At 42.1% G+C, this 24,951-nt stretch overlaps 1 protein-coding gene across 15 annotated transcripts in view; it reads right to left on the minus strand.

Moving 5' to 3' along the window:
- DLG1 (discs large MAGUK scaffold protein 1) overlaps positions 1-24,951 on the minus strand; it is a 244,764-nt gene that overhangs the window by 206,959 nt on the left and 12,854 nt on the right. For all 15 annotated transcript variants that reach the window (XM_056808371.1, XM_056808368.1, XM_056808367.1 and 12 more), the window contains exon 3: positions 18,175-18,341. In XM_056808371.1, the coding sequence (XP_056664349.1) occupies positions 18,175-18,341 (167 nt within the window). The remainder of the gene's footprint in view (positions 1-18,174; positions 18,342-24,951) is intronic.

Below are 24,951 nucleotides of genomic sequence, written 5' to 3' on the forward strand. Positions count from 1 at the left end.
TTCAATACATCTTAAAAGCACAAGAGGGTAAAATGAATATAGAAAGCATCCACTAGTTACCTTCTCAAAAAAAGTACACAGTGAAGACTTTCAGGAACATCATGGCCAAAACCCAGAGTTCTTAGGTTAAAAAACAAAACACAACAACAACAAAATTGCAAGCAGCCAGAAAGAAAGAAAGAAGCCAGATCACCCATGATTTAGCAACCACCACAATGAAGAAATGGAGAGCTTGGAATATGATATTCCAAAAGGCAAAGGATATAGGCTTACAGCCAAGAATAACATATCCAGAAAAACTATAATGGGGGGGGGGGGGGATTGATGTTCTCTGAAAGAAAAGATTTTTAAGCATTCCTAATGAGAAGTCAAGAGCCACAGAGAAACTCTGAAATTCAAACACAGAATTAAAGAGAAACAAAAAGGTAAACATGAACAAACATCAATAAGATTCTAAATAAGGATAAATTGTTTATACATAATTATTGGAAGATGATAATCCTACCATCACTAGGGTAAACTAAGGAAGTTCAAATTAAATACAGCTAGGGAGTGATACTGTTGTTTGTGTTGTTTTTTTTAAAACCATTACCTTCCAGAATTAATACTGTGTACTGATGAATACTATTCTGAAGAAAAGGAATATTTTTCCATGGTTACATGATCATGTTCTCCCCCCCATCCCAGAGCTGAGGAGCAATTCTACTGGATTATACATGTATCATTGTTCAAAACCTATTTCCATATTATTATTTGCAATAGTGATCATTTAAAGTTAAAATCCCCAATCATATACCCATCGAACCATGTGATCAATCATATGTTTTTCTCCTATGTTTCTTCTTAAAAGTCAAGTAACTTTAAAAAAAACAAAAGCAAAAACCTACCTTCTGTCTAAGAATCAACAGTAAGTATGGTTCCAAGGCAGAAGAAAAGTAAGGGCTAGGCAACTGGGGTCAAGTGATTTGCCCAGAATCACACAGAGAGGAAGACTCTGAGGTCACATCTGAACCCCGAACCTCCTGTTTCTAGGCCTGGACAAGTAACTTTGAAAGGGTAAAGGACTCTAATTGGATAATGACCAAGTAGGAATCTCAGAGGACAAATAATGAACAGTTACCAACCTCCTGATAAAGAGGCAAGGGACTGAAGACTATAGAATGAGAATTACTTTGTGGGCCTGGCCCTCATGGAAATCTATTTGTATATGTTTACAACAGTAATTTTTTTCTTCTGTTCTCCACTGGGGGGTGGGGGGAGGCCAGATTAATGATGATTGAAAAAAATAAAACATACATTTTTTAACAGAGTACTAGAGGAGCAGTTAGGTGGCTCAGAAGATAGAAAGCCAGGCCTAGAGACGGGAGGCCCTGGGTTCAAATATGATCTCAGGCCCTTCCTAGCTGTGTGACCGTGGGCCAGTCACTTAACCCTGATTGCCTAGCCCTTACCATTTTTCTGCCTTGAAACAGGATACTTAGGATCCATTTTAAGACCAGGTAAGGGTTTAGGGGGAAAAAAAGGGTTAGAGGGGTAGCACAGGGGGAAGCAACGTGGCCCCACCCTGGCAAGAGCACTGCTCTGGATCGAGCACAAACTCCACTTCATGTGACATGGGGAAAAACAACTCAACCTGTCTGGGGCTTCAGGTTGCTCACCTGTAAAACAGAGGAGGCCTGAGCAAGTCTAAGAATGCTTCCGGTTATAAATTTAGGCTCTTATAAAGAGTAAATTTCCATATGTTAACCCCAAAAGAAAAGGAACAGAAGAGAAAAGAATATGAAAATGAGCTCCATTTCCATTCCTGACAAAATACCAGGCCCCATTACTCAACTCAACTTGCCAGCATGGCTTTATCTCGCCTAACCCCTCACCACCACCACCATTTCCTCGCAGGCCATGGCCCTTCTTGGGCGTGCTCAGGAGAGTACTCCTGGCAGGGCTGCCCTTGACCTCAGCTGGCTCTCTGCACAAGTTTTTCATGCTCTTTTCATCGTGATGTGGGTGGGCATGACGGCTGAAAGGCTGACCGGTCATGAACAATTCAATACCTTCGACACAGGAGGAACTGCTGAATAAAGTGGTCCAAGATCATCCTCTGTCCAGTGCTAAACATTCAATCAAGGTCCAGACGACCCAAGCATCAACTCTGAACATGCCACCACACTGGGAGAGGTGGCTAACCCAGTGGAGGACATCAAGCTCCTTGACAGGCTGGAACATTAAGCGGAAATCTGAGAAGGTGAAACCCTAACAAGTTAATTTGCAGGTGAAGAACTGAGAGAGGCAGCTCCTCTGGAAAAGCTCTCCCCGTTATGGTGGTCCCCTAGCAGCACTCTAGGAATCCAACGAATCCAGCAGGCCCTAAAGCTCCTGGGCTTTTAGAACACACCAGAGACACGAAATGCTCTGGGAAGGACAATACAAGCTGGCAATCATCAAGAAGAGTGACTAGACAAATGACTGGGCCAAACAAGGCCCAACTGAAGGAAATGGGAATGTTCTGCCAAAGAATCAACAGCTTAGGTGGGCCAAGATGGTGATTCCAAGGACCTGAGAGACATCATGTGGACACGGCATCAGGCTACAAGGGGAGCAGTGAGCAAAAATTGCAGAAGCAAAATGAGATGTGTCCCTAAAAACTTCCCCAACTCTCGTGAAGCAGTATGCACTGGAGGAACTCCAACTCCCCTTTGGAGAGGAGATCCCGGTTTAGTCAAGAGCTGCTCTGCACAGTCTCTGGGATTCAGTGCTGAGAGTGACTCTGTTTCTTTTCCATCCATTAATGGCCTTCTGAGCAGCTTAAGAAATGGCTTTTAAGTGAGCAGCAACTGCCAGCACAACAGAGCCCTCCTGTACCACACAGGGGCCACCTAGGCAGCTCACTCACAACTAAGAAGTGGCCAAAGCTTTCGGAAAGTCTTCAACGTGCAGTGGAAACAGCAAACTCAAGAAGCACTGCTGCGACTTTGGGAGCCTACCAGGAAGGTGGGAGACCCAGATCAAAGACCCCAGGGATAAGCACCAAGTCGCCTGAGGATCCCTAAAAACCAGAATGCAGTTCAATTCCTTTCCTTTTTCATCATCATTTTAAATGGCTTAGAACTACCAATTCAAATTTCCCTCTTCATATCACAAAACAAATATTGTTCTCTCTCTCTCAGAGCAGACAAAAGAACTTATTTTTCTGTACCTAAAATGAAAACCTAAAATTTCTCATTCTTTTATTTCTAAATATAATTCTTGGCTTCCTCATTACCAACCTACATTTATCTATTTTTACTTTAATCGTGATATAACAACTTTATTAACTTGAGGACAGCAACTGAATTCATACCTGACTGCAGGGAGGAAAAAAACAGTGATGATCTCCTTAACCATTGAACTGTCAAAAAAGCAACCAAATTAGCGAGATTTTCAGATATTAGAAGTACACCCAGGTTCACTCAAAAAACAGAAGAAACAATGGCTTAAAGTAAAGCCCAGGTGAACACAGATGATGGGCACACCGTGTGGGTGTTCCTCTAAGGGCAAAAGGAGGCCTACAGAGGACATGACCAGATAAAGAAGGAACCTCTACAAGGCCCCAAAATCCTCCTGTGCATGCTACCTGAGCTCAGTCTTTGGGGAAAATAAGTGCCAACATTCTATAATTGAAAACTGACTAGAGATTTTGACACTATTTTTTAAAATACCCCTTAAAAGTGTTAAAAGTGTGGGAAGAAATCACATTGGAAAGTCACTTTTTGTCCAATTATTACTGATTAAATATTAGAAAGACATTCACAAGGGTTTATCGGACAATACTGTGTCACCCTAAATTATAAAGTAATAATGATGAAAGACTCACATGAATATAACCTCCTGCCACCCAGTCTGCACTGACCATGCAAAATCACCTTAAGCCTGGAAGTGGTACCAAACACCCCGCTAGCACCCACAAAGCACTTATAGTTTGGGTTGGACCTAATGAAACAATGTGCCATACACTCAAGAGGAACTTAGGGACATGCTCTGAAAGCAAAGGGACATTAAGGGAGGAGATGTGGAAGGTGGCAGTGGGGACACCAAAGGGCCAACAAACCAAAAAGGAAATGGTGAGACAAGACATTTTATTGTAGTTGTCCTAAAAGGAGCTTTTAAGCAAAACGATGAAAATGAGACTCATCATTACAGCAACTCATTTTACTTAGCATCTTCAAAACATGGGTGAATAGGTGAATTTAAATGAGAGGAAGTCCTGGCGATGAGGGAATAAGAAATGGAGGGAAGGCAGTATGGGTACAAATTTAGGCATTTTTCTCATTCGATTCAAAAAACCCAAGTCAACCCTCACTGATTTTTACCTCTGTCATCTCCTTTTTAAATAACAGCCTTTAAATAAAACCTCTGAAGACCATTCAGAGGCTGAAGGTTAATTAAATGTTACCACTGTAATCACGAGGGAAAAGAATACTGTGAAAATAGATTTCATTTTTCACATAAAAATCATCAACTAAGCCATAGCTAATGGCTAGCAGGAAATATAAATGTAAACAGAGAAACTGCAGAGGTTAATACTTGAATTTAAGCAGGCCTAAATCTAAGCTTTCTTATTTAGACAAAAAGGCTTCCTTTAAAAGTCCGCCGAAATTCTTCAGCAATCTTACTGCTTACTTATTTCAGTGACTGTCAAAAGAAAATCCCTTTGCCGAGCACAGGGCTCCAGCTAACAGCTCGACACAGTCAAACAAACAAACAAAAATAAATTAACTCTTTCAGTTTTATCACAACTAACTTGTTAAAGGGTTTTAAAACACAAAATGGAACAGAAGGATGTCCTGGCCCCCTCCTCCTGACAGAGAAATGTTGAGATCAAAGGCTGCTCAAAGGCTGCTTACCTTTGTGGTTAGAATGCACAGACAATCCATCCTGCCACCATACCAGCAATGTTTTAGTCATTAAAGCAGCTGATTTAAAAAGTTGCTTGAAGGAAATTAATCAGCATTCTTTTTTTCTTTTCTCATTCCATTAGAGATTCATTAAAGCCACAGAACTGTCACAGGGTGGCCGTCTCTAAGACTCCCACCCTCAGGGATGGTCCCAATTTCTTTAAGTTTCAGAAGAAATCCAAATGCAGGAGCCCCTGCAAACCTCTTGTAACACTCATTTGTTTTATCTGAAGCGAAAGAATTTAAAATTATCCCACCAAAAAAAACTGTGGAAAATGCCCACGTTTCTTCTCAAGCCTTTCAATGCAGCTGCTGCTGATGCTGCTCCCTGAATCCCTCTTCTCTCAGGATTTCTTAGGACATGAGGTTTGAGGGGAGGCATTTGATGAACTGCTGTCGGGAGAGCTTTCCAAAGAGTAGAAGAGATCTAAAACCAGCTCGGCCGGCTCCCAGAAAACAAACAAAACACTCAATGAAAAAGGAAACAATTTCGAGCCCACATTTCTGCTGTTAAACCATTTCAGTAGCTGCTGCTGCTGCTGCTTGAAAAAGCCCGACTTTCGCAGGCAATAATAAACGGAATAGTCCATGAGGGATCCGGAAGGAGGGGAGCACGCTGACAAGGAAGCCAAGATGTTTTCCTCTAACACTTAATTTGTGGAAATCATCTAACGTAAGTGAACTCTGCAAATGAAAGCTTTCCTTAAGTCTCCTTGCAACACAAGCTCAGAGAAATCAAACACCCGGAAATCATGGCTATGAACAAGCTGCGGGCTACTCCTGAGACCAAAATAAGAGGCTTTTAAACCAGAAGATGACTGACTACCTACCCACCTGGCTTGTGCTTAATGGGGAGGAGACAGGCAGATTTCTGACTTGGCCGTTGCTGATCATACAAGTGAACCACTTCCCTTCCAGACCGCCACTTAGGACCCCAACCCCTCCCCCAAAGGCCCACTGGACGGCTGCCCCGTCCTTAAAGGCTAGACCCAGCAGGGCTCCAGCTAGTACCTATTTTGTCCTCACCTGCCTATCATCAGATGCACCACCCCAAAAGAAGTGGAAGGCCCTTGGGACACAGACCACATCATTGTGGTCTCTTAGCTTGGGCTTCCTAAAGTGCAGGTTTCCCAGTGTCTCTAGATCAAATGCCAATCCTCTCTTTGGACTCAAAGCCCTCTGGAAGCCAAGAGCCCCTTCCTCCCTTTCCGCTCCTCTTACAGCTTTGCCTGCTCCAGCTGCCCAGCCAATCAGCTGACACACTGGCAAAGGCAATTCAATATACTCTCCTCCTGTTCAATGGAGATATGTGCAGGCATGGACACATACCACCCTGTGTGTATGTCTGGGCATAGACAGGCAGCTAGATGGCACAGTAGAGTGCCCAGCCCAGAGTCGAGAAGAGTCATCCTCCTCGGTTCGAATTCAGCTTCAGATAGGACTGGCTGTGTGACCCTGGGCAAGTCACATCATCATCTGCCTCAGTGTGCTCATCTGTGAAAGGAGGCTGAGAAGGAAATGGCAACTCCTCCAGTATCCTTGCCAAGAAAACTCCAAATGAGGTCACAGAGAGTTGGATATGACTGAAAAAATGACTGTAGACCTATGTATGCATGCATGGAGGTGTGTGTCTCCGTAGCTTAGCAGTACATGTCCCCACAGACCCTGATACAGAACAGGCCCAGAGCAGGACAATCAGGCAGCAGCTGATGTGCGCTAGGGCTCCAGGGTTCCAGGAGTCAGAGATGAAGCGGGAGAGGATTCAAGAGAAGAGGAGAGAGCTCGGGTCACAGGCCTGGGGCCTACCCAGAATGGAAGAGTAAAAGCACTAAGTCTAGAAGGCCAGTCACAAAGGGGAAAAGAGCTCTCCGGCCCCTCCGCTACGACCCATGCTGGGCTTCGGAAGCCCCTCACAGCTGTTCTCTAGTCTATTACCCTTTCCTCGGTGTCACATGCGACGGTCAGACAACATTAAGGACATCCGGCGGTGGTGGTTGTGTGGAAGGAGAAGTGAGGCGGGGAGGTCGGCTGGAAAGCTACGGCAATAGCCTGGGCAGGAGATGCCAGGGTACAGGGGTGTGAGCCCAGGAAAGGGAATGGCATATGAGGAGAGGCCAGAAGATATCAAGGATGATTTCCAGATTGACAATCTGAGGGCCTTGGTGAGGCTCCGCCTCAAAAGAGGGAAGGGGAAAAAGAATCGGAGATGTCCATAGGGCAGACACAGATGCCAAACTAGAGACAAGGAAAGCAAAGGGCAAAGAAGCACTGCGATTCCCTGAGTGCAGAGAAGGATGTATGACATGGTCAGGCCTGTATTTTAGGAAAACTATGTAAGGCTACCAAGTAGAAGATGGATCAGAGTAGTGATCCCAAAGACAAGAGTAAAGGGGAATTCTTTGTCTACACTGGTGAGAGGGAATCCTTTTATCTCTATTTTGAGTTAACACTTTGGTTAACAATAACATAAGTACCCCTACCTGTACCTCACCAGACTGTGAAGACAGGATTAACTCTCCTTTGTCTACTTTTGAATTGAATCAACAAAAGCTTGAACATCTTACTTAGTACTAGGTGGAGGAGCTCTCCACCCTTTCAACTCAATCAGCCAGGAATCTATGAACCCTTTTGATGAGTATTTATTTACCTCTCCAGAAGATGAGAAGTGGTTCCCACAAACACTACTCTCAGGGCAGTGCTGGGCAATTGGAAAGTTGTGATTGGCCCTTGTGAAGAGGGGAAAGGACAAGAAGCCACTATAAAAGGCCCTAAATTTCTGGGGTTAGGGAAGGCAACTTCAAGAAGGAGTCAGACTTCTTATGATCGGAGAAATGCAAATCAAAACAACTGAGGTATCACCTCACACCTAGAAGATTAGCTAACATGACAGCAAAGAAGAGTAATGAATGCTGGAGGGGAGGTGGCAAAGTTGGGACATTAATGCATTGCTGGTGGAGTTGTGAATTGATCCAACCATTCTGGAGGGCAATTTGGAACTCTGCCCAAAGGGCGATAAAAGACTGTCTGTCCTTTGATCCAGCCATAGCACTGCTGGGTCTGTACCCCAAAGAGATAAGGAAAAAGACTTGAACAAGAACATTCATAGCTGCGCTCTTTGTGGTGGCAAAAAATGGAAAATGAGGGGATGCCCATCAATTGGGGAATGGCTGAACACATTGTGATATATGTTGGTGATGGAATACTACTGTGCTGTAAGGAATGATGAACTGGAGGAATTCCATGGAGACTGGAACTGATGCAGAGTGAAAGGAGCAGAACCAGAACATTGTACACAGAGACTGATACATTGTAGCACGATCCAATGTAATGGACTTCTCCATTAGTGGCAATGCAGTGATCCTGAACAACCCGGATGGATCTATGAGAAAGAACACTATCCACATCCAGAGGAAAAAATGTGGGAGTAGAAACACAGAAGAAAAACAACTGCTTGATTATATGGGTTGAGGGGGATATGATTGGGGATATAGGCACTAAAGGAATATCCTAGTGCAAACATCAACAATATGGAAATAGGTTCTGATCAAGGATACATGTAATACCCAGTGGAATTGCATGTTGACAATGGGAAGGGTGGGGAGAGGGGAGGGAGGAATAAAATATGATTTTTGTAACCAAGGAATAATGTTTGAATTGACCAAATAAAATTTAAATTGGAAGAAAAAAAAAAGTCGAACTTCAAGAAGGAAGTCAGCTTCAAGAAGAAGGTTGGCTCAAGGAAGAAAGATGACCTCAGGAGTCACCCTCAGCTCAAGTCATCATCTTGACCCGCCTCTTGGAGGGAACTTGGCTGAGTGGATAGCTGGCTTTCCTTTCCTGATTTTTGGAGGAGTTTAATTCCAGATGAAGGTCAACAAGTACTGGCTGGATCTAGCACTGGAGTAATTTAGATAGGCTAATGTCTTCTCTATCCTTTTGTATTTCTCTGTTTTCACTCTTTCCACCTATTTTGAAAATAAAAGCTATTAAAGTCATTTCGACTTTGAGCAATAATAATACTTTGAATTGGTGACCACCATTATTATTTATAATCTTCATATATTTTAGTCAAACCATTAAAATTTAAATCTTACACAAGATACTTACTATGGTCTAAGACATGAGGGCCTAGACCAGTGATGGTGAACCTTTTATAGACCAACTGACCAAACTACAACCCTTGTGCTGCATGTGAGCCCTGTCTTACCCCAGATAGGGGATGGAGGAAGTGCTCCCATTGAGCTGCTCGACAGAGGGGTGGGTCATGGGATAAATGTCCTTAGGTGCACATGGAGAGGGTGTAGGGAGCAACCCCCTCCAGCAAACTCCAGCATGTGTGCCAAACGTTCACCAACATGGGCCTAAACTAAAGTGCTTTCTGGTCCATATGAGAGATGTTTGAGATGAGAGAAAGGACAAACTCTGACAACAGACTGGATCTATAGATGACGGGCTGTGAATTGAGGGGACTGGGGGGATGACTATAATAACTCTGATGTCAATAAGAGAGTTGGGAAGAAGGAACAGTGAGGAAAGAAAGACAACCAATTTGTCAGGAGAGAGGTCAGGGCACCATATTCCAGAGGGACTCACCTGCATTCATATGAATTCTATTCAATTCGCAAATATTAAGTCCTTAGATGGCAAAAATCTCAAGCATTAGGATTGAGATGCAGGTCTTCTGACTTTAATCCCACTACAGCAAGGCCTCCTCCTTGGGAGACTGGTGAGGCCCTGACGATGCAAACTTTTCAGCCAGAACTTTCAAAGTCTATTTTACCAGCCAGCTTTCAACATCAATTCTTATATATCAATTTTTTTTGTTGTGTAGAATCTTAAAAATTAAGTAGCTAATTGGCACAAAGCCCTCAATGAAGACTATGTTCTTGACAGGGAAATTAAATGAAGACTGAGCCATTTCTCCAATGCTCCAGTACAATAGATTCAATCCTTTTTAGTTCAACTTAACAGTTCTAAAACCTCAGCTTAGCATACATATTCTTGCCATTTGGGAAATGGCATGGGAGGAAGTTGAAAGAAAAGTAAATCCATCCCTTTCCCCTGTCTGTAATTGGGAATCTGAATGACATTTAGAGTTGTTTTCCTTCTCATTTTCTAGTATATAAAAAAAAAAAATTAGCTGGATTAACCTTACAGTGTGGCAATCATGAGATTTTCAGTCCTTAGTCATGCTATTATGAAGGTCAGTCTATTCAATGATACTGGTGAGTCAGAAAGCCTCAAACAAAAAGTCACTCCCTGAAAATAGAGCTGTAGTCCTTAAAAATTAAGCCTAGCAACATGGAGATGGGTGGAAGAGGAGGCAGCAGAAAGGGAAGTACGCAGAAAAGCCTATGGCAAGTGGTTTCAATTTAGCTACAGACTGTCTAACTGAGAGCTGAAAAACAAACTCATGACAGCTAGAACACAGGCTTAAAAACTCTAGAAAATGGAACTGAAATCAGTTCCATTGATATACCAACACATACATTCCCAAATCAAGCATCATCTTTAGTGAGGACCTAGAAAACATCCTGAAAAGTCAATATTATGCTCAAGACACAGACCTAGCTAAAAGGAAGTATCTGAATTCAGGGTGGGGGAAACAAGCCTTCTGGTTTTATGGACCTTAACCATTTTGGCCTCAATGCCAATGTGGTTCCAAATTTTCTCATTTCCTCTCCCAGTTCAGTTCTACATATTCTTAAAGTACTTTACTAACCACCAACTTACCTATATTCATTGAGGGCAACTGTGCTAACCAAATAGAAATGGGGGCCACCAAACATAAGGCATATAATAACTTAGAAAAATACATATTAACATCTCTATCCTGTTGCATTTTTATTCATTTTTGTTAAGCATTTTTCAATTAGATTTTAATCTAGGTCAGGCTATACCAGGAGTGTTGAGGATCAGAGATTGGCACATCTGACCTAGAACATTCCAGCTGGGTTGGGTTTACCTCTTTTCTCTAAAAAAAGCCCAAGAGCAGGGAGATCCCACTTCCCTGTGAGGCTGAAGTCCATCCAGACAGAGTTCCTTCATTGTCCAGGCCAGGCCTCCTATCTTTTCAGCAGCCTCCCTTATTCTGTCTGGTTCCCCCTCAGAGAACAGCATAACCCTCCAGATTAATGACAGTTACTCACTCCACCTCTGAGATACTAAGTCCCATCTTCATTTGCCATAGTCCAGGGAAAGAGGGAAGCTCCCTGAAGGCAAGGGTTGTTTCATGTCTCTCTCTGGATCTGGTGTCACAGGCCTGGTGTGAAAGGAAATTCTTGGTTCTCTGTCTATTCTGAGTTTGCACTTGTGGAAAGGGAATCCTTTGTTCTCTTGGCCTACTTGGAGTTAACACTTGCGAATAACAATAACTTAAGAACCCCTACTTAATACCTCACTAGAGTGAAGACAGATTATCTTTTATCTACTTTTGAATTAATCAATAAAACCAAAAACATCCATACTTAATGCTAAAGTAAGGGAAATCCACAAACTCTTACTCTTAGGAAGAGAGTTAACACCTTTAGAGGTAAGAAGCCAGCAAGATACCTGGAGAGCTTCACCCTTTTTTCTAACTCAAAAAGCCAGAAACTTTTGAATTATTTTAAGAGTTCACACACTCAGAAAACTGTGAATCCAAAGGTGTGAATCCTAAGAGGAATTGCCACCTTCAGAGAGTGAGAGTTGTCACAATTTTGGAAACTGTGATTGGCCCCTGTGAAGAGGGGTGGGGATAGGAAACCACCATTAAAGTCACAAAATCTTGGGTTGGCAGTCTGGTGAAGTTGAGTCTCATAGAGATAGTCTTTGAGGAAACCTCATTAGAGACTACAGCGTGGATCCTGACTTCAACTTAGACTCTGATTCCTGGACTACTTGGTTGAGTGAGTGAAAAGAATGACTCCCTTCCTGGTTTCCTAAGAGACTATCTTCTATCTTGGAGGAGGCTGTGTGGTTAGTCACTATCAGCCCTCCTGGCTGAGGACTAGTATACGTATTTTCTCTAACCTCTTTCACATTTCTATACTTTATTGCTTCCCCTCTAGTTTGCTAAATAAACTACATCCAACCATTAAATTTAACCTTTACGATGGTAGGTCCTTAAGAATCACTTGCTGGCAGACTGAATATTGAATCCTCAGCCCCCCACCCTGTATTTCCTAGCCCTTACTTCCTCTTCCCATTGGCCTAACAAAAACAGGAAGATTTTGCAAACCTAAGTCAGTGAATCCTCACCCTCCTCAACTCTCCCTGAATCTGGTCTCTCCTTTCAGAGCCTACTCTATCTTCCCTATCTTTGAGGCCTGCCTCTCCCCCACTCTCCCAAACAGAACAGGTTTCTCCAACAGGCCCCTTCTACTCCCCAGTGTCCTCTTCCCCTCCTTATAGTATGTGAGATACTCCCTTTCTAGATACACTCTCATCCCTCTGTTGAATCCATCAGGATACATTTATTGGGTGTTTTCTGAGTGCTGGTGACATTACCCTAGACTACCCCCTACCATCTTATTTCCTTCTGAACCAATCCTTTTCTTACCCTCCTACCTGGGCGTCTCCCCTTAAGGCAGATGGTAGGTTCTGGTTTGATCTGACATGATAGGTGCCATCGTACATACAATGCCAGACCTGGTTGTAGGAAGACACCAGATGAAATCTAGTCTCAGATACTTCTTAACTGTGAGACCCTGGACAAATTCTCCATCTCTCAGTCTCAGGCTCCTCTACAGTAAATTGGGAATAATAATAGCATCTACCTCCCAAGGTGGTTGTAAAGACCTAATGAGATCATATTTGTAAAGGGCACAGAGCCTGAGGGTACATAGTAGGTGCTTAACAAATGCTTGTTTCCTTCATTTCAAAACCAAGGACTGAATTCAATAAATAAAATGCCATGTCTTGAACTTGGGTACCAGAAAAAAAAAATTCCTAAGAGGGAAAATAAATGTTTAGACAGGAGCTGTTCTGAAAAAAAAATTGAGGATTTAGAGAACTACAAGGTCAGGGACATAGGATGGGTAGCCAAAAATATTCCCACTCCACTGCTGGATTTATACACCAAAGAGATAACAAGAAAAAAGAATTATACAAAAAATATTTATAGCTGTGTTCTTTGTGGTGGCAAAAAAATCGAAAAATGAGGGGATGCCCTTCAATTGGGGAATGGCTGAACACATTGAGATATCTGATGTTGACAGAATACTATTGTGCTCAAAGGAATGATGAACTGGAAGGATTCCATGGGAACTGGGATGACCTCCAGGAAGTGATGCAGAGTGAGAGGAGCAGAACCAGGAGAAAAATGTACACAGAGACGGATAATACTGCGGTTTAATCCAATGTAATGGACTTCTCTAATAGCAGCAATGCAATGATCCTGGACAATTCTGAGGAGCATATGAGAAAGAACACTATCCATATCCAGAGGAAGAACTGTGGGAGTAGAAACACAGAAGAAAAACAACTGCTTGATCACGTGAGTCAATGGATATGATTGGGGACATAGATTCTAAGCGATCACCCAGTGCAAATATCAATAATATGGAAATAGGTCTTGATCAATGACACATGTAAAACCCAGTGAAATTGGCTATGGGAGGGGGTGGGGGAGGGGAGGGGAAGAACATGAAACATGTAACCATGGAAACATATTCTAAATTAATTAATTAAATAAATGAGAATTTTCAAATAAAAAAAGCATTCCCTAACACTGGGCAACAGAGCTCCTCAAAATACAGAGGATGCCAAAATACAGAAGAACACAGAACCTGGAGAATGCATGGGGAAGGCATGGGCTCAGAGAACATGACAAGCTGTGAAGTGGAAGGACTACCAAGCAGAGAAGAGACTCCATTGAACTCTGTTAAGCCCCCAAAGTCCAAGCTAGGCCCAACATCAGGAGAAATTTCTTAAACTCTCCCTAGTCCCAGGCAGTTCCCCAAACATACCAGGTACCCATTTGGCAGGAACAGGACACGAGAAAGGAAAGTCTTCTCAAATATTGGTTGGCCTGGATGACCACCAAAATCCTGTCGAACTACAAAACTGTGATTCTGTCATTTCGGCCTACAAGGCCTTTCATCTCCAGGTCTCCAAAGCCCCTCCATCTCAGCCTGTCCCAAAGGAAGCCTTTCTTTCCCCTAAAATCAGATTCCTAAGTCTCTTCAGATTTCCCCACTGCTGTTGTTTACAAGCTAGTAATATCATAAGAATGATCACAATAACTGCTAACATGCAGAGAATGCTTCTCATGGAAGCACAGGATTTCAGAAGGCATCTCTTCCACAGCATCTGTCTCAATATGATAAGCAACAAGGTACCAAGAAAGATACGGACAAAGATAAAAGTGCAATAGGTCCTGCTCTCAAGAGACCAGAAAGAGGAATAAATACAAAATGCAGTTCAAAGAGGAGGGGGTGCTTCCACTGACCCTGAAAGGCACTGGAGATTCAGCACACCCAGGAAGGCTTCTGCCATGTAAATCAAGGCATTCCACTGCAGATTGCTCCAGTCATTCAAGAACGTCTCCCCCAAACCCAAGAAACATTTCACCCATTCCTCCTAATTCTGAGGATGAGTAGAGTAAGTCTTTCCCACTGATGATCTGGAGAACCACTCCATAGGTGGCAAGAGATAGAATGATTAGTTGTGACTGGCAGCAGCTAAGTGGCTTAGGGGATAGAGCACTAATCTTGGAGTCAAGGACATTCACTAACTGGGTTGACCCTAGGCGAGTCACTTCACTTGTTTGCCTTAATCCACTGGAGAAGGAAATGGCAAACCATGTGTAAACCTTAAAATTTCTTAGACTTATAAATGTTGGAAATTTCACCATTGGGAAATTTCATACTTGAAAATTTTCCTATTGAGAGTGGGAATTCTATTGGAATGTGAACCCCATTGGCATGGGAGGTTCCTCCTCCTCCCTTCTTAAGATTACTTTAGGACAGAAACCTTTTGCTGAACAATGGAAAGGGCTTTGACCTATGCTTAAGCATAGAACAGGAAGTTCTTTGAGTCATGATTGATTTTAGAATTGATACAATAGAGATACTTGGAATGACAGAACCAGGTCTTGGAAATGGCAATCTCCACCCTACTCAGTCCTAATAGGATTTAGGAAGGGCTGCAGCATAGATCAAAATTTAATTATTCCAATCTCTACCCTACTCAGGGTAACAGGATTTAGGAAGGGCTGTAGCAAAAGATCAAAATTTAATTATTTGAGAATATGACCTTCAACAGACATGTGCAAAGCCACAGACCTCTGGGCGGTCCTGGGTTAAGCTAGAGCCACCATTGGCACAGGGAAAATGATGGAGAGTGATTGGTAGATGTGAGAACTGAGGGGAGGGAACTTGGATGGTTTCCTTAAAGATAGAGGGGTCTGAGGACGGAGGGGGTGGTTGGAGAGGTGCTCTGAGAAGCTTGCTCTAAAGGAAGCTGGAGGTGGAGGCCCGTGAGACTGTTTCTCCATTTTGGTCACGTGAGTAATAGGGACTGATCTCCTTTCTTTGCCCCAGCTATCTAAGGGCTTGGGCCTTTTGGCCCAGCCTAAACAGAGGGGGTATTTAAGCCCTATTCCCTTCTCTCCCCTTTCTCTCTCTCTTTCTATCTCTATCTCTAATTCCTTTCTTCCTCCTGTTTGAAATTAAACTCTATAAAAGGTTGACGGCTGACTTGAGTTTTCATTTAGGAATTACATAGCTGAATTCCTTGGCGACCTTAAATTAATATATATCAGTCTTTTAAAGTGATTTCCTTGTCACACATGCCAGGACCTTTGCCAAGAAAACCCCAAATAGGATTATAGAAAATACTACCCGACTGAATAAGTGAATAAGAACACAATGTCCAGCTGGGGAAGGGTCTGCATCTGCCCCTGGCAGAAATAGTTCTCAGAAGTCACAGACCCATCAGCCAGATTCAAAGTTCTACTAATTAACATCCCTCAATCTTGTGCATTACCACCAGAAACAGAGTGGACCACCAGGAGCTCTGCCCAGTAAATGGGAAGGCTGCCCTTCTAATGCTCATTTGCCTCAGGAAGATATAAATGAATGAAAAAAGAACTGGAATGAGGAACAAGTGAATACAGGAAGACCAATTAGAAAGCTACTGCCCAAGTGGGGACATTAATGCATTGCTGGTGGAGTTGTGAATGGATCCAACCATTCTGGAGGGCAATTTGGAACTATGCCCAAAGGGCGCTAAAAGACTGCCTGCCCTTTGATCCAGCCATAGCACTTGCCCTTCGATTGGGGAATGGCAGAACACGTTGAGGTATCTGTTGGTGATGGAATACTATTGGGGGGTCAAAGGAATGATGAACTGGAGGGACTCCACGTGAACTGGAACAACCTCCAGGAACATTATACACAGAGACGGATACACTGTGGTACAACTGAATGTAATGGACTTCTCCATTAGTGGCAATGCAGATCCTGAACAACCTGGAGGGATCTATGAGAAAGAACACTATCCACATTCAGAGGAAACACTGTGGGAGTAGAAACACCAAAGAAAAACAACTGCTTGATTACATGGGTTGAGGGGGATAGGGTTGGGGATGGAGACTCTGAATGAACATCCTAGTCCAAATACCAACAATACGGAAATGGATTCTGATCAAAGACATATGTAATACCCAGTGGAATTGTGTGTTGGCTATGGGAGGGGAGGGGAGAGGAGAGGGGAAGCATAGAAAATGATTTTTGTAACCAGGGAATAATGTTTGAAATTGACCAAATAAAAAATAAAATAAAAATAATAATAAAAATAAAAATAAAAAGCAGGGGCTTCCATTTCCTTTCTGCTCACTGTCTTCTAAGCTTATCAGTCAACTAAAAGTGCTCTCTCCAAAGTGATCAGTGATTACTAACAGTCCAATCCAATGGCCTTTTCTCAATCCTCATTCTCTCTGCAGCCTTGAGCACTGGCCTCTTCTCCTTGACACTCTCTTCTCTCTAGGGTTTTGGGACATCATTCTCTCCTCATTCTCCTTCAATCTATTTGACCTTACTCTCTTTTGCTGATGGAGCAGTAGTGTACCAGGAGGCTCTATCCTAGGTCCTTTTCTCTTCTCCTGGAAGTCCTATCATCCTGGATGGATTCAATTCTCATCTCCACGCTGATGAGTCTCAAATCTACTTATCTATCTTTCTTCCAACTGTCCATCAGACACCTCAAACTTCATGTCCCACCGACATCTTAAACTCAGTATGTCCAAAACTCATTTTCTTTGCCCTCTTCCCAATTTCCCTATCACTATTAAGAGCACTACCATCCTTATTCTTCACTGTCTCATCCCCCAAATCCATTCTGTTGCTAAAATGTTTCCCTCCTGACCCTGCCATATCCATCCTAATGTAGGCATTGTCACCTACAGGCTCAGAAGGGGTCTACTAACAAGGAGGAAAAGACTCTCTCTTGGGCTGTGAAGGAGCTCTCTGTATGGGCTTTGAAGATCCTTTCTACTGTAAGATCCTACAGATGCTCTTCTCCTTTGGGGCACCCATCCTTCCTCATATACCTACTGCTATCTGCCCCAACAGCAAATCAAAGCCGCAGAAGAAAATCTGATTTTGTTGAACATCATACTGAATAGTGTAGGGATCACTTGGAACAATCACAAAAACAGTCAGTCTCAACAGAACCATATCCAAACCAGCATACTCTTGGAGCCAATTGCCCTTTTGGTGGCTCCAATTCAAATCAGAATATTTAGAATAAACTTTTCTTAAAAGCTTGAAAATATGAAACTAAGGCCAAATTAGCCCCATTTGGGGGCTAATAAACATTTCTCATTCTTTTTATTAAGAGTTTTATTTCATTTGAATATCTCCTCCATCCAGGCAGCCCATCTCCCTGAGCAGCTCATCATTAAGGCCAATGAGAATGATGGTGTAAAAAAGTTTCTTGGACCATTTTCATTTGCAAAATCATTCAAAGTGCATTTGTTCAGAATCACTCTACTCTTGTCTCCTTCAACTTAAAATGATTTATCTCCCTTAAGAGCGATCTGAGTTCTAACTTCTCTTTCCCATCACCGCTCAACAAAATAAAAGGGTCAAACAAAGAATTATTCTGAAAACGTCAAATTTATAAATGACCCAGGTCTTAAGTATGTGGGAAAAAATAACCTATTGTAACAAAATTTCCAAATTAAGTATCCTTGGCAAAATGGACAACAACAACAACAACAACAACAACAAAACAGAAACCACCTTTTAAAAAACCTTACCTCTACACTGGGGCTAAGGCTGCTGGGTAGTGTGTCTGTAGTCACAGTAGTACTTGGAAGGCTGGAAAATTCCCAGGTATTCACAGGCCGTACTGGTTCAGATTGCTTTGAATGATCAATACATTTGGGGTTATCCAATAAGGTCACTTCATAAAATTCTTGAATGTCTAGAAATAGGAAAAGGCAAGATGAGCTATATAATAACAGAGCATTAAAGGAGATTATTTCTTAACTTGTTTAGCCTAAGTAATACCACAATAGCATACGAATAAAGAAAAAGCTTCACTCAGAGCTACAAATAGCCTCGATATCCTTCTGTGCAAATTAAGGGGCCTCATCAGGTCCTTCATTTTCTCATCAAGGCACAGAGGTGCCTCCCTTGAAACTGTTGAAGGCCCAGTCTTGTGTGGGCAAGGAACCAATGCACTAAGAAGCCAAATACAAAATGGCCCCAGTCTTTCTCAGCTCCCTTCCCTTCTGCATGAGAGAGAAGGGGCTAAAAAAACTACTATTTTCTGAACCCCTAAAACTTTAAACACAGCTGGAGGTCCCCTAAATGTGAGGTTCTAGACCAATGCCCAGAAACAAACCTTGTCTAACCCCTGCTCAGGCTCTTGCCAAGCCTTAGCCCTAGAATACTCTCCCCAGAATACTCTGCTCCAACAACTCGGCTTCTCAGGACTGTGGTGGCTAGGAAGACTATCAAAGATAGACAGCTTCATGCAGCAAAGCAATCCATTTTCTTCTCCCTAATTGATTCTTGATCTCACTCTACCAGAAAGCTATTCTAAATACTCTCTGACTAGGCCTCTGCCTTTTATTACCTGAGAAAATTGAGGTGACTTGGCAGAAGCTCCCTCCTCTCCATCTCCAACCCCCTGACATCATCTCTTACTCCTTCTTCCAGACTCTGCTGAAGAGGGGGCAGCCTCCTTGCTGGGGTCCACTTCTTTCTAGGTGTGTGTGATCCCATTGCCCTCCAGAAAAATGCCAAACCCCTCATGTTCCCCCTTTCTCACTCTCTTCTACTTTCCTATTACCTCCAGAAATAGCCATCTCTCTCATCCTTAAAATTGCTCCTTCACAAGACTCTACTGCCCCTAAGTCTAAATCTTTTCCCTTGAAAAACCTGTCTCTCTATCTCTCTCCCCTTATTTCCTCCTTCCTTTACATTCTGGCCTCAAACTGAACCATATACCTGAAACTACAATTTCTCAAGATGCCAAAGTTGTGTTCATTGTCAAACTTGACATCTTTCCTTAACCTTCATCCTTCTCAACCTTTCTGCAAACACCTGCTATTGTTTCTCACACTGTCCTCAAGGAGCCTCTTGTCCTTCAGGAAACTCCTGCCTCTTCTGGTTTTCCCCCTTGTCTGAGGGCTCCTTCTTGATGATCTTGGCTGGTGTTCCCCATCTGTACCATGCCCTGAAACTGGTGGACCTCCCAAGGTTCTATAGAGGGCCCTCTTCTCCCTCCACAATCCCTTTTAGGAACCTCATGAGTTCTCATATGTTTTATCATCATTTCTAAGTTTACAGATCTACACACTCAGCCCCAAACTCTCTCCTGAGCTAAAGTCTCATGTCAAAGCCATCTACTGGACATTTCAAACCACATATCCCAGAAATATCTCCACCTCATCATCTAAAATTCATCACTCCTTTTCTTTTTTTATTACATTACTTTGGTTAGATTAGGGATTCCTGGGGGCAGCTGGGTGGCTCAGTGGATTGGAAGCCAGGCCTAGAGGGGAGGTCCTGGGTTCAAATCTGAATTCAGACACTTCCCGGCTGTGTGATCCTGGGCAAGTCACTTGACCTCCATTGCCTAGCCCTTACCACTCTTCTGCCTTGGAACCAATACACAGTGTTGATTCCAAGACTGAAGGTAAGGGTTTAAAAAAAAAAAAAGATTAGGAATTCCTTTTTTTTTCTTTATAAGCAATTATTATTTTTCCCTCCCTCTCCTAACCATTTAACAAAAAAAGACACTCATAACAAATATGCACAGTCAGGAAATGCAAATTCCCCAATTGATCAAATCCAAAAGGCATGTGCCTCATTCTGCATTTTAAGTCCATCCCCAGGAATCGAGCAGCATCTTTTGGGATCAGAATCAATTATTTGTACCATTCAGAAGTCTCAAGTCTATCAAGGCTGTTTTTCTTGACAATGCTGCTATCGTGCAAACTGTTCTCTTGCTTCTGCTTCTTGGGTCTAACATCAGGAAATTCCAATTTTCTTTGAAACTATTTCATCATTTCTTATATGAAATAGTACCCCATTACAAACATAGCAAAATGTTTACCCATTTCCCAATGGATGGGAATTCCTTTAATTTCCTATTTTTTACAACTAATAAGAAAGATGCTATAACCATTCTGGTACATCAGGGTCCTTGTCCTCTTGGTTTGATTTCTCTGGAATATAAGCCAAGGAGGGCAAAAAACTGGAAAATGAGGGAGTGCCCTTCAATTGGGGAATGGCTGAACACATTGTGGTATCTCTTGGTGATGGAATACTATTGTGCTCAAAGGAATAATGAACTGGAGGGATTCCATGTGAACTGGGAGGACCTCCAGGAACTGATGCAGAGTGAGAGCAGAACCAGGAGAACATTGTACACAGAGACAGATACATTGTAGCACAATCGAATGTAACTGACTTCTCTACTCTCAGCAATGCAAAGAGACAGGACAATCCAGAAGGACTTGTGAGAAAGAAGCTCTCCACATCCAGAGAAAAAACTGTGGGAGCAGAAATGCATTAGAAAAATATATACTCGATCACATAGCACAATAGGGATGTGATTACGGTTTTGATGTTAAAGGATCACTCTAGTGCAAACATGAATAACACAGAAATATATTTTGAATAATGATGTATGTATAACCCATTGGAACTGCTTGTCAGCTTGAGGGGTGAGGGAGGGTGGGAATTATGAATCATGTAATCATGGAAAAATATTCTAAATAAAATTTAAAAAATAAAAAACAAATGCCTGTTTCCTTTCTTCCTTACACAGTAAATAACTAATTATGTTACAAATATATACTTTCCTGTTATAAGTAAATGCATGACTGAAGCATTATAGGTTTGTTTCCACAGCAATCCAAAACCCATTCCAAACATGTACATAACCTTGGGATTTCAGTGTTCCTGCAGAAGTTATCTTACCCTCTGACCATTTCTAGGCCCAACATGTTCTTGCAGTTTCACAACCTGTCATCAAATTGTTTCCAAACAAGCACAAAAGAGACAGGTAGCCCCAAACAGAAGCCTTATTCTCATCTGTATCCTGCACCAAAGTGGCTCCTTTTCAAGGCTGACTTGTAGCATGTTGTAGGAGTCCAGGAATATACTAATCTTGATATTTTAGGGGTGCTCAAAAAGCTAACTGTTATGATATTTCTAAACCTTGTCAAATTCCTAACCCAGCCCTGAGGCTATACTATGATAGAGCAGATATCTAAGTCTCCTTGTTTTGCCAATAATAATCAATTAACATCTGTATCAAACAATCTTAGATGCCTTGTTTTAGGATCTGGCAGTGTGCATCTTGTGATGATTATCTAACTTGTCAGACCACCTTTGTCGGTTCCCCCCTTCCTTTTTGTAACCCCAATAAAAATGAGTATGCCCAAACACAAGGAAGCTCTTTACCCACAGTTTTACCACAGTTCTCTACCACCAGAGAGCTCTATTCCATCAGAGCTCAATTCCACCTAGAGTCTACTTGCTAAGGCCTATGCTTTTGCTACAATTCTCTCGTCTCAGTCTTTACTGTGTTCTTTCTTAGCTATCACCACCATCAGAGGAGCAAGCAAGCTGGAGTTCAGGTTGTTGAATTCTTTAGCTCTGAGTCTTTCTTCCTTTATTGTTTCCCCTCTCCTTTTTCCTTATCACCCCTTCTCCCTCAGTCTTCAACCTCCCTTCAACCTCTGAGTGTTCACCCACGAATATATTAATTTGTGACTGCTGGCAGCCACACATGAGCATTTGTATCTCGGAAATCAACAAAAACTACAGATCAATGCTTGATTATTTGCTGATTGCTTAGACAAATAATGAAGAAAACAGATTAAACCTAAGGTGAGACCAAAAAAAAATTTTAATGAATTGGAAAAAACATGACAAAGTTCATTTGGAAGAACAAAATATCAAGGATATCCAGGGAAATCATGAAAAAAATGCAAAGGAAGGAGGATTTGCAGTCCCAGATCTCAAACTATACTATAAAGCAGTGGTCATCAAAACAATTTGGTACTGGCTAAGAGACAGAAAAGAGGATCAGTGGAATAGACTTGGGGTAAGTGACCTCAGCAACAGTCCATGATAAACACAAAGATCCCAGTTTTGGGGACCAAAACCCACTTTTTGATAAAAACTGCTGGGAAAATTGGAAGACAGTGTGGGAGAGATTAGGTTTGGATCAACATCTCACACCAAAATAAACTCAGAATGGGTGAATGACCTGAATATAAAGAAGGAAACTATAAGTAAACTAGGTGAACACAGAATAGTATACTTGTCAGACCTTTGGGAAAGACTTTAAAACCAAGCAAGAGCTAGAAAAAGCCACAAAATGTAAAATCAATAATTTTGATTACATCAAATTAAAAAGTCTTTGTACAAACAAAACAAATACATCCAAAATTAGAAGGGAAGCAACAAATTGGGAAACAATCTTCATTACAAAAACCTCTGACAAAGGTCTAATTACTCAAATTTATAAAGAGCTAAACCTGTTGTACAAAAAATCAAGCCATTCTCCAATTGATAAATGGGCAAGGGACATGAATAGGCAGTTTTCAGCCAAAGAAATAAAAACTATTAATAAGCACATGAAAAAGTGCTCTAAATCTCTTATAATCAAAGAGATGCAAATCAAACAACTCTAAGGTATCACCTCACACCTAGCAGATTGGCTAACATGACAGCAAAGGAAAGTAATGAATGCTGGAGGGGATGTGGCAAAGTTGGGACATTAATGCATTGCTGGTGGAGTTGTGAATGGATCCAACCATTCTGGAGGGCAATTTGAAACTATGCCCAAAGGGCGCTAAAAGACTATCTGCCCTTTGATCCAGCCATAGCACTGCTGGGTTTGTACCCCAAAGAGATAACAAGGAAAAAGACTTGAACAAGAATATTCATAGCTGTGCAGTTTGTGGTGACAAAAAATTGGAAAATGAGGGGACGCCCTTCAATTGGGGAATAGCTAAACACATTGTGGTATATGTTGTTGATGGAATACTATTGTGCTCAAAGGAATAATAAAGTGGAGGAATTCCATGGAGACTGGAACAACCTCCAGGAAGTGATGCAGAGTGAGAGGAGCAGAACCAGGAGAACATTGTACACAGAGACAGATACTCTGTGGTACAATCGAATGTAATGGACTTCTCCATTAGTGGCAATGCAGTGATCCTGAACAACCCGGAGGGATCTACAAGAAAGAACATTATCCACATCCAGAGGAAACACTGCGGGAGTAAAAACACCTGCTTGAATACATGGGTTGACAGGATATGATTGGCGATGTAGACATTAAATGAATATATCCTAGTGCAAACAACAACATGGAAATAGGTTCTGATCAAGGACACAAGTAACACCCAATGAAATTGCGCGCTGGCTAAAGGAAGAGTGCATGGAGGGGAGGGAGGGAAATAATGTGATTATTGTAACCAAGGAATAATGTTCTAAATTGACTAAACTTATTCAAATGGAAAAAAAATTTTTTTAATAAATAAACCTAAGGTGGGTCCATGCTCCTTTGTCTGTTATACTTACTGTCATCAACTGTACCTCATTAACTGTGTAATCATGTTGTCCAGATGTTCAGAATGTCTGTGTTCTTGCAGCACAACTATCAGATTGCTGGAAATCCATGACCGCTAAGCACCTTGGAATGGTCACAGACCAGCACAAGTTCTCTCAAGAAATAAACCTTCTATGTCTATCACTCAATAAATCAGTCAGTCAACTGATAAGCATTTATTTAGTACCTAACAAATGCCAGACATTATGTTAAGCAAAAGACAATCTCTGCCCTTAAGGAGCTTCCAGTCTGATGGGGGAGATAACAAGACACACAAAGGATAAATAATAAGTAAATAATAAATAAAAGGCAATAATCAGAGAGAAGATACTAGAATTAAGAGGGATTAGAAAAGGCTTCCTGTAGAAGGTGAGATTTTAGCTAGGACTTAAAGGGAGCCAGGAAGGAGAGCATTACAGACCTGAAGGACAGCCAGAGAAAATGCCCACAGCCTAGAGATGGAGGCCAATGTCACTGGATCAAACTTGAGAGGTAGAAGACTGGAAAGGCAGAGGAAAAGCCAGGTTGCAAAGAGCTTTCAATGCCAGACAGAGAATTTCATATTTGATCTTTGAGGCAATAGGGAGCCCCTGGAATTTACTGATTAAAGAGGTGGCACAATCAGGGCTGCCCCTTGGAAAATCAAACAGCTAAGTGGAGGATGGACTGGAGTAGGAGGAGAAACTTCAGGCAGCTAAACCCACCAGCAACTACAATAGCCTCCAAAGATGACAGCACCAGAGGAAAGAAGGGGACCTATTGAAGAGATGCTGCAGAGGTGAAATCAATAGGCCTTGGCAACATGTTGAATGTAGGAGATGACAAATAATAAAGTGTTTGGGATGACTCTAGATCTCAAGCCTGAAAATATGAGGGGCAACATCAAGATGGCAGAGTAGGAGCAGAGAAAGCTTGAACCACTCAAATCCTCTCTGACCAATCTCAAAATAAC

Source organism: Monodelphis domestica, chromosome 8, assembly GCF_027887165.1.
Source record: "Monodelphis domestica isolate mMonDom1 chromosome 8, mMonDom1.pri, whole genome shotgun sequence".
Taxonomy (NCBI): domain Eukaryota; kingdom Metazoa; phylum Chordata; class Mammalia; order Didelphimorphia; family Didelphidae; genus Monodelphis; species Monodelphis domestica.